The sequence below is a fragment of the Mucor mucedo genome, assembly GCF_025094135.1.
Source record: "Mucor mucedo strain NRRL 3635 chromosome Unknown EV154scaffold_57, whole genome shotgun sequence".
NCBI classification, from domain to species: Eukaryota; Fungi; Mucoromycota; class Mucoromycetes; order Mucorales; family Mucoraceae; genus Mucor; species Mucor mucedo.
In genome coordinates this window covers 118,962-130,230 of record NW_026252341.1, presented here as the reverse complement: position 1 = coordinate 130,230, position 11,269 = coordinate 118,962, and the positions used below count along the sequence as shown (strand labels likewise).

Below are 11,269 nucleotides of genomic sequence, written 5' to 3'. Positions count from 1 at the left end.
GAAATGAAAATCACGATAATATTCAATAAATTGATGCTTGAAAATAAGATGATCGTTGAAAATCAACGCAGGAGGTATAAAATAATTTGTTCCATCTTCGTCTTCATTTTGTTGATTTTTATCAAATGCGACTTCAAATAGTCCGTACATAACCTGGGGGCCGGTGTAGCGTGTATGCACGATAGAATCGGACGCGGCAGGAAGAAGACTCCACGTTTTGGGCATCCAATTCTCATCACTGAGACACTTCTGCAAGAGACGGAAGCTAAATCTTAAATATGAATAAGGCGTCTGTATGACTTTTTTGTAGTCATTAATATCGTCGTAATTTTGCCCTGCGAATTCATCCTCGTAAATTATCAAAATTGCATTGTACAGTTCTTCAAATCCAGGTATGATAGTAGTAATGTTCACATTATCAAAAGACCGATGCTGGACAACTCCCGTAGCGGCTATTTTAGCTATAACGTATAGGTTCATTAATGAATAACAAGAATACATAAAACTTTTTATATAAATATTAGAAACTACTTACCTATCGTCTTCACTGCAACTCTTTGGTTAACGCGAGCTTGATGATGATTTAGAAAGGCCGCAAAAACACGAATTATCCACAATTTAAAATTCAGCAAATGCATCCCAACATCTACATTTTCGAAAGTAATGAGTCTTAGCTTTCCAAAGTTTAGGTACACATACTTACTTAGGACAGTGGTTTCTGTAAATGTTCTTGAAAGGCCATATTGAACATTATCTAGTTCTGGAAGCTCGTTTAGATTCTCATTTGCATCATCTTGTCTCTGTTGGATTTGGTTAAATCTTTCGACGTTATCTAGAATGCACTGTTCGTAGTTCTATGAAAAAAAATTTGAATTTTCTTGAACTATGTAGTCTTATCAATTTTTACAAAGAGTTGTACTTACCACCCTTGCGCTTAAGTTTTGAGGATCTCGACAAACTCTTATGAACAAATGAGACCAAAAAGTTTCCGATGTAATCTGAGGAGCATTTGTGCTGAAAGTTAGTAATTGAAGACTTCTGTTGAGAAGCTCGCGTACGTTTTTGAATTGACGATCAAATGATCTAGTAATATCCGCACAGGTTTGAATCATACGCGACATCATATCCATTATTAGCCAAGCCTGGACATTATCTTCTTGAATAACTGCAGCATTTTCTGCGATGTAGGCTTCGTGTATTCGATTCGTCGCTCCTATTGTGCGCTCAAGCAATGTACGTGACTGTAAAAGCTCTTGGTTGTTGGGTTCAAATGTTAACGCTTCATTTGATCTTCGTTCCAAAGAGTGTAACGATTGACTTGTATTTCTGTGTTCGACTATTGTATCGATGGTAAGTCTTGCAACATGCTCAAATTGTGGAAGCAAAAGATTTAATCTTTGCGTCAGATTTGGGAGATACATTTCGTAGACACCCTCAAATGTGCCTACAGTTGTACTGGTGCGTACAACAGCGTCATCAATACGATTTAATTCTTGCTTTAATATGAGTATAATCTGTAAAAGATTTGTATTCGCTGTGTCAATGGTGATATCAATTTCCAGTACTTCATTAACAATGGAATTTATGTTGTCCAGCTGAAGAGTTTGATTTTGAAGTGACGCAGCCTCTCTCATAAAGATTTGTCTTGCAATTTCATCCATTTGTTGAGTATTTTCAGTAGGAAAAACGGCAAGAAGATCGCGAAGTCCATTAGAAAGATTACCCAGATGTAAGTTGTACACAATCATAGCAGTTGATATTTCTCTCAATCTTACAGAGCTGTTCATGGTAGATTCTTGCATACGTAATTGCTCATTTGTGAGATAATTCAAGCACAAAAATAACGCAAAATCAAAGGAGTCCTTACGGATTTGAGAATGCTTTTCAGCAATTTCACGAAAGAGTTGCTACACATATATGATTAATTAAATAAGAACCAGACACAATTTCTATTAATCCCAAGCTCAATATATACCTTGTAACTTCTAAAGTTATTCCTCAATAATGTAGAAATTTTACATTTTCTACTAAAATAACCATGTTGAGGATTTCCGTTTGTAGGGACAGTCTCACCACCAGGTGGAGGAGGCGGAGGAGGATCCAAAGTGTCAGTAGACATGGTATTAGTACGTTTCTGCTTTTTAAATCGGGAGCCTTCAAGAATAATTCAATCGAGAATATGATTTAGACTTAAGTCAATAAAAGTAGATTGTGTATTTTATGAAGTTGCATACCTGACATTTGACCAGAATAGAAAAAGTTTCGTAAAGAAGATAAAGAAACTGACAACAGTATTATTATTTTTCAAGTTATAAAGGGGTTTTTTCGACTTTTGTTGAAAAGAGTTTAAAGGGGAAGGAGTGATGGTAGAATTGTCATAACAAGTTGCATACCTGACATTTGACCAGAATAGAAAAAGTTTCGTAAAGAAGATAAAGAAAATGACAACAGTATTATTATTTTTTAACTTATAAAAGGGCTTTTTCGACTTTTTCTTTCTTTATTCCTTTGTTCACCAAAAGAAAGGAAAAAAAAAGACGGAAGTATCGTAAAAATAAGCAAGTATAAATGATACTTAATCTATTTTATTTAATTTTGTAGACAAAGGATCTATTCAAATATCAAAATGTGGTTGTTTACTTTTAAGCTGATCGTGCTGACCTTTGGTTATCTTTTCCTTTTGTACTGCCCAATTTTTTCCTCATGAAAGGTTTTTTTTAATGGAGGCAAAAGGTTTTTACTGATGCCGGGGTTGGTACCAATACAAGATTTATCTATCGGAGGAAGAAGGCAGTCTAGAATTTGGTTTCCGTTACAAACAGTGTCTTACACTGCCACAGGTATGATAATTTTTATATATTTTCTATGCAAAAAGTCAGTCTTACAATTTATTTTATCATTTTAAAGCATTACTTCATGATGTATAGCCTATTGGAGCTGTTCCCCCAGTGTCCAGTGGGTGTTATCTGATTAATTGGTAAGTGATATAACTTTTTTCTCTATCACATCTGTTTATGTTCATACTAACGCGAAATTTGTATTACAGCTAGCTCAAGACGATGCAAATTACAAGGAAACTTAGAAATGTTTCTATAGCCGCGGTTTCAACACTGTTCGGTCTTTTGTATCTTTACCAAGTAAGGTCATTTCGCATGTAAAAGCCAAAGGAAAACTCTGACGTCATTCTTTTTTTATTCGGGTTTATAAGGAGATGCTTTCGGACGCTTTCGATTTAATTATATACCCGAATTTTTAAGACCTCTTTGCTTTTGATTTATAGGGACACGCGTTTATTATTAAAGTTTTTATTATTAACATTTAGTAAATTTTTCTTAACCTCCTTGCTTGCAAAATCGTCTTTTATGGATTTTGGTATTTCCTCCGGAAAGTACTAGTCCTCTTTTACCGTCTATGTCCAGTAAATTTTGTAGAAAAATAAAAAGCTGAAATAAAGCCACAAACTTTTCCACTATCCAGGTAGTTTAGTTTGACAGGAAAATTATAAAATGCCATTTTTGATCAAACCGTTTCGAGAAAAGTGGTTCTCCTTTTCTTAAAAAATATTAGAACAATGAATTTGCAATCTTTTGAAAAAAATTAACTAACTTTAGTATTTGTCTGTCTCAACTACGCTAGCATTCATATCAGTTCCAGAATTTGAACTATTATTTTCACCAAATTCATTGCCTACAACTTTTCTTTTACTTGAACACTAAAATCTATACAATAAAAGCCGTTTTTTTTTTAAAAAAAAAAAACATTTAGTCAGTTGTTCTTAACCTCCTTGCTTGCAAAATCGTCTTTTATGGATTTTGGCACTTCCTCCGGAAAGTACTAGTCCTTTTTTAGGCTTTGTATACCTTCTATCTATGTCCAGTAAATTTTGTAGAAAAATAAAAAGCTGAAATAAAGCCCCAGTTTTTTACAGGATTCACCTGTAACTAAAACTACGGCCTGTTCAGAACATAATACGCGATGACACTTGTTCTGGACGGTGTTGTCGTTGTGGGTATCGCCGGGCTTGACTAATTGTCGGATTTTCCCTGTCCAAGCTCTTGCCACATGAAACAAACACCATTATACACTTGCCAAAGGATATACTTATTGGATCGTACCCAACTCGGTACTACTGACAACAAGGGTGATCTTTTCGATGTTCAAGATCCCAACAGTATTCCTCAAGAGCCCTAAGAAGTTGGCCAATGGACCCATTGATCGATCGATTGGGAAAAGGAAAGCAACCGGACAACCAGTGCAGGTTAAGATATGGCGCGTGACAAATGTGTACAGGATTCCATGAGGGAAAAACTGGTAGTAATATGAGTAGCGCCAATACATACACTACGAGCTTGCAGTAATCATTGGGGGACTACCTTCAGAGTGACTGGGTATTTGATCTTCTTGCTTCTCTTATGCAAACCGCGTTCCCAGTCAGAATCACCACCTCGGACAACACCAGCATGTTCTCTTTTGGAGCTTGAACGATCGCATACATAGTATTCTCTAAAGACATAGAGATTGGCTGTCTTTGTCTACCATTTAAGTTTCCAGAAGGGACTTCATGTTTCTTGAAATTCCATTATTTCACACCATGTTTGGAAACAGATTTATGAATCACAGTTTTGTAGGTCTCGATAGTAATTATTACAGTAATAGAGGGATAGGACAATAAGGTTGGAATTTCATTGACCTTTTATACAAATAATAGGAATGATAAGTTGAAAAAGGAGAAACCAGTTAGACTTGCAGGAAACAAGATAAATTCTTTTATTGAGTTTTAAATCATGCAATAAAAAAATATAACTTTCAAATATCCATTATGTTGTCAATCAAAACTTTGGTTTTAAAAGTAAATAACATCAAGGGCTTACTTCGTACCAAGTTGAATTATCGATGCCATACAGTGTCCATTATTATATTTTAAAGAGCATTTGCTTCGGCTTAAGATATCGGGATTCCTTTTTTTTTTATCAATATAGAATATCTCTTTTTTGATTTATTGGTGTTTGTAGTTAGAATGCTGCGGTATAAATTCATAAAAATAAGACACTTCAAAAAAGAAAATCAAGAAGTGAACAGGCTGCAGATTTTTGATAGCCAAAGCAACCATGGAACTTCTGAACCGGTTTTTGAGGCTAATGATTACATTTATTCTCGTGTTAGATTAAACGTCATCTAATTTTTAGGTCTTTTGGATGAGCCTTTTATCTCCAATTAAACCTAAATATTTAATCATTATGTTATATTAGAGAGAGGGACGAAGATATGCGTAATCTTTTTGCCAATTTTAGTTAGCTAGTTCTCCGACAACTGTTTTCAAATCAAAGTGACAAAACTCATGAAAAAAAAAACACCAAATTCCATACGCTCTGGCCGTTCTTCAATTTCAAATACCTGTTTAAAAGTTGATGGATCAGAAAGAGACTTACAAGAAGAGCAAAGGGGATGGTGATTCTGATTGTCAAGTACTACCAAAAAAAAAAAAAAAAAAAAAAAAAAAAATTAGAATATGGTTGCTGGGAGCACCTATCCATGATATAAAGTTGAACACTTGACACGTTTTTTTTTTTTTGCGTTCAAGTTCATGGTAAGGGCTTTATGTCACACAAGAGGGCGGCCTTTTTTTTTTGTGGAATACTGAATTCATAGTGATTATTCTATGGTGGATTACACTCATGTGTTGAGAGTGATAAATTCCGTTCAACTGTTAAGCCAGTGTATTTTTGGTGAAGGTGGTGGTGGAGGAAGGGTTTTTTTTAGCGGTTAAAGCAAAAAAAGCTCATTAGTGGCTTATTGCGCCCCCCATTAGTATATATATATTTATCTTTTACCGAAAATCACACACCGCGCGGCACCACGTAATAGCAATGTCGATGAACTTTATCTGTCTTTATATGTTTTAAAAGGATTGAAAGTTAATAAGTCTCAAGTATTCTATAAAATAAATAATCAAATGATAAATGTAAGAAGGGGTATCTACCCTCCTTCTTTTTTTTATAAATGAAAAGAAACAGTTGACCCCAAAAAACCTCCCTTTTTTTTTTGTTTGTAGAGAAGAAAGGAAGTTGCTAGAAGGCGGTTGGATTGTAATAGATAGTTCAGACAGCCGTGGGGGTTTATCTTTGAGAGTCACTACTTAATATATAGATTATGAACGCATGTATATTTACAGATCACGTCATTGTTTAGTGTACACATGTTTACTGTTTTGCTTTGATTTACCTTGAAGGAGTCTATAATGTAATCAAATGCTACCAAAAAAAGAAGCGAGGGTTTCATCACCAGCATGATGATGAATAGTGTCATTTTTTATTTTAAAAGCAGTTCAACATGGGAATAATCAAGAGACAAAAAAAAAAGAGAGAGAGGGTACTCCTTTTTTTTTATATCTAACCTCAAGATGAACCAAAGAAGGACCCTGTCATGGATTTTCATTGTGGGTTTAAAAGTGTTGCACAAGCAAAGGCACTTTTTTTTTTTTTGTAACGGAGTCTTTTTTTTAAAGGTCCCCCTCCCCTCCTCTTAGGAAAACAAAAAAGATAACAATGACAGAATTTATAGGCAATTGCATGAAACAAATGAGATTGTGTGTGTGTGTGTGTGTATCAAGTAATACAATTTCGGCTGAGACTCACTTCCTGATTAAATTTTGACGGGGGGGGGGAGGAAGGAGGAGGAAGAGGGACAGCTGATGTGATGGAATTATCAAAATGTGATCCATTTTCCGATACTACTGAAGGAAAAAAAAGAAGGGTGATGAATTAGTCATGGGATAAGTCTTCATCCGATAATGTAGTTATAAAAAGAAAGACATCATTTGAGAGAGGATGACACACCCAAAACTTACTACTGCTGTTGCTGCTGCTGCTGCGGGGCAAAATAACCCCCCCCCCGTCTTTTTTATTATTATTATTATTATTGCAGATCATTGTCAATGCAAATAAAAAAAAATAGTTTTTTTTTCTGGAGCCAAAGATGAAATGCCTTTCTATGTTTGAATATCAATGGGGATTCATCCATCCATTAAGAAGACCTTATCGGTGTTTTAAAACTTTTTTTTTTTTTTTTAATTACACTTTTTGGTTTTTTTTTTTTTTGAAAAAGGGGTCTGTTTTAAGAAAAGGGCCTGTGACAAAAAAAAAAAAATTGTGTTCCGACATTTTAAGTTAGAATGTTGTTGTGTGTGTGTGTGTGTGTGTGTGTGTGTTTATGTGTGTGTGTGGCTAACTCGTCCCCCCTCTCTCTCTCTCTCTCTTTTTTTTCTCTTGTCTTGGTACAAAATCTTTTTTTTTTCTTTTTTCTTTTTTCTTTTTTTCTTTTTTTTTCTTTTTTTTCTTTTTTCTCTCTCTCTCTCTCTTTTTTATTATTATTATTATTATTAAAATGACTTTATCAATTACACGCAGTAGCCGTTCTTCTGTAAAGAAGACAGTTGTACCTACAATGGATTTAAACAAGGTGAAAACCTCAGCAGGCACAATAAAAAAGAAACAACGTAGTTTAAAGGATGTAGATCCTATAAATCAACAACAGTATGTCTCTTTTTTTTATTTTTTCTTATTTGGGTGGTCCTCCCCCCCCCCTACTTCCCACATCCTATTATTTTTAATATATTATATGTTTTTTTTAGGCCGCAAATGGAAAAGAATAATGAATCATTGACCACTAAAATAGATGCATCTGAACATCCAGAATATATCCGTTTAATGTCTCAACTTGATCAATCAAAAAACGAACGTTTACAAAAGGTAGAGAATTGGAGAAGATACGAACGTAAATCCATTCATGATTGGTTCGCAGCTCAAAAGAAACAAGCTTGGGATGACTTCTATGTAAGTGTGTTACGTAGTACTTTTTTATTCTTATTTTCCTCACCCTTTTTTTTTTTTTTTTTTTTTTAGTTTGCCAAACGAAAAGTTCGCTCAGACCTAGTACAAGAAGTACAGCATAAAATAAACAGACTTAAAGGGGAATTGATCGCACTGAATAAACAATGTAAAACTGAGACAGAATCCAACCTCATATATATAATTTTAATAATAGTGTGTATATAGCTCAAGCAGAACAACAAGAATGTGATTATGAAGACTGGGTACCACCAGAGAGACTCTATGCAATTGATATCCTTTTTTTTTTATTACTGCTACTAAATATTAACATGCACCCGGGGAGACTATTATATATATATTGTTCCTTAACACACGAATCTACGATCGTTTGTAGGAGGGGCATCGAATGAAGAAATTGACCGTGATTTAGTTTATGCAAGGCAACCCTACAATGGCAACAATACACCTAACCTTGTCTATTCTGACTATGAGTCGAGAAGTACGACAGATGATTATCCTGACGTTGTTTCCCCTTCGGGCAGAACAGAGATCGCCTCAACCTCCACAACTACCATGAATGACCATTTCTCATATCAACAGACGGGTTTTGAACAAGAAGAGCAGACCAATTACCCCCCTTTTGAGTTTGAGGAAATGCCGCAGGACGGAAGATGTGATTGGTGGCCTTATCGTTCCACCACTACAGCGTAGCTCTTTCTCCTTTTTTTTTTTCACCCATCTTTTTATGACTTTCTTTTACTCTCATTGATTATTACGCACACCCATTTCTATCCTTTTTTTTTTTTTACTCTCTCTCTCTTTCTCTCTTTTTTTAATACAGTATAACGCCCTTAATACAGCCTTTCTCTCTCTCTCTCTCTTTTTTTTTTTTTTTTTTTTATAGATTGACCAACTCCTTATTATTATTAAAAACACGTTCCTTTTAAATATTTGGTTTTTAGCGAAACATGTCAGATTGTCAAGTGCATAAATAAATAACAGAAAGTAAAGAAAAAAAAAAAAAAAAGAGAAAATTTATCCAGACTTGGGAGTTTTTATACGGGGGGGTTTTATCGGTTGAAGTGCATCTAGTACAGTAGCTGGGATAATGAGAAAGAGAGAGATCCGGGTCCCCCCCCCCCCTCCCCCTTCCCTTTTTTTTTTTCGCTGAGCTGGGAAGTAAAGGAGAATTTATCTTTTTAGGGATAAAACGTCAAAACAGAATTGATTTTTCTCCGTTTGGAAATAAATTTTTTTTATTTCATCCCATCCGCACGGGACGGGCAATTTTTTCCCCCCCTCAATCAATCAAAAAAAGAGAGGGCACACTCGGTATAAAAAGGGGTCCCAAACTTTGATAATATGAAACTTTGGTCCTCTTTTTTTCTTTCCTTACTAAATACAGCAAAACATGACAATCAAATCGGATGACTCAAATTAAACGTCATTATCATCAATGAAAAAAAAAAATAACCTTTTTTTTTTGGTCATGTATCACCATGAAAGAGGTTGGAGGCAATTTAGAAAAAAGATAATGATGCTATCAATTAAAAAAAAGATAAGCTATCTTTTATTGTAAATAGAATTGTGAATTGTATCCCAAAGACCCAAGTTCAATCACTATTTACAATATGTCAGGCACATTTTATTTTGACATGTATGACAGCCAACTTCTTTGACTTCTTAGTAACATCTTCATGTGATCTCTTAAGGTGTAATCGGTTGCATGTGTGTGTAGCTATTTAATAAAAGACCATTTTCGCTTTTGAGTGTGAGTGCATTCAAACCTACTTGCAAACGAGTAGCATTTAACAATGACTTGTACATCAAAATGAAAAAAAAAAAAGTGATAGGTATACCGCTTGCCGTAACGACCGGGTAAAAATAAATAAAAGGGAATGATTGGAAACGTTTCCCATATCCCCCTTCTCCCCCCCCCCCACCCCCAGGGCAGGGTTTCTCGGGCAATTAATAAAATGACAATAGAGAGATTTTTAAGCTCTGCCCTACATCACCCATAAAAAAAAAAAAAGAAGGGGTCACCCGCGCACCCAGACAGGGTCATGTTTCCCGTACACTTTTATGAGCACATGTTATTGTTTAGATAAGCTAACTAGCTCCCATGGGAGATTTTATAGTTTTGAGCTAAGGGGGATATTTTTCATTTTTTTTTTTTATTGCGTACTTTGAAAGATCCCAGAAAACCCCACATTTTATAAAGCTGGGTTTTGAATCCTTTAAAAAAAAAAAGTTGTTCAACAAATGATGTCATGCTGGGAGAGGGGGGGACATTGGCACGTAAGGATGGCCTCATTTTTAAATAAGTTGTATATCGAGTCTTTTTATAAAAAAGTACTTGGATAAAAAAAAGAAAAGAAAGAGACCGATCACTCTGAAACGCTTTGATTTTTGGCAGTGTCTGGATTAGCCAATGAGAGGCTGGTACCCCGCCGTTGACCGTTGACTACGCACTAGCATTGTTTGCCCCTAATAATATTTATGCAATCCATATTTGACAAAAGGAAGGAAGAGCAATTACGTTGCGCTATCGATTGTATCCTATCTGGGGTATGGGATATTGTCATGATACCACTTTTTTCAGTTTCTTTCCCAAATCCAATTTTGTCATTGACAGTGACATAATGATTTCAAAAAAATAATAAAAAAAAAGAATTGGTGGAACAGACACTCTTTTTTTTTTTTTCTTTAGAGTTAATTTACACTCAGATCTGGTTTTCCTTTTTTCAATACGAATTAAAAAAAAAAACTCATGTTGCCTAAAATAATAATTGTGCTTTTGTTGTTGTGAGAGATTGTGTATCTATTACATAGGAAATGTAACGTGTCAAAAAAAAAAAAAAAGGGAATACATCATTTGAGTGACAAACATCACGATTAATGTGAGACAAAGTTAAAAGAAGAAAAACGCGGGGAAAAAGGGAGGGGGAAGAAAAAGAAAAAAAAATGCGGGGAGGAAATAAAAAAAAAAAAAAAAAAAAAAGAAAAATTACCATCATTTTGTGTTTCCGTTCAAAACTCCTACCCCGTAAGTCTTCTTTCACTTTGGCATGTGGGTTTTTAATGGGCCCTAGTAGAAGCCAAAAAGGGTATGAATTGAATGGATATGAAAATCACTCTTTTTAAAAGAGGTCATGTGTTGTATGTACTCTAATGCATAATAGGATTACAGAAATCTCTTTTTTTAAAAAAACAATCTAAACTCTAAAAAAGACGCACCCGTAATTTCCAAGATTTCATTACTGTTGGTAAAAAAATCAAGGGGATTTTTTTTATACATTTATGGTAAGTCTCTCCGGAGTAATCTGATAGGATGTGTGAGAAATTGTTAAAAAATAAAAAAAAAAGTATAAATACCGATGCTAGGGGATCACTTCGTTTTTACTTATTATCTTTCTCTATTTATTTCTTCTTTTTTTTTT

At 34.6% G+C, this 11,269-nt stretch overlaps 1 protein-coding gene across 1 annotated transcript; it reads left to right on the top strand.

Annotated features, from left to right (window-relative positions):
- Positions 1-7,275: 7,275 nt before the first annotated feature.
- Positions 7,276-8,848, top strand: EV154DRAFT_253243 (uncharacterized protein). The gene is made up of 4 exons (XM_051594621.1): positions 7,276-7,832; positions 7,902-7,995; positions 8,055-8,120; positions 8,212-8,848. Exons 1-4 carry the CDS (start codon positions 7,638-7,640, stop codon positions 8,538-8,540), a joined length of 684 nt encoding a protein of 227 aa, XP_051456744.1. The 5' UTR covers positions 7,276-7,637; the 3' UTR covers positions 8,541-8,848.
- Positions 8,849-11,269: the final 2,421 nt, after the last annotated feature.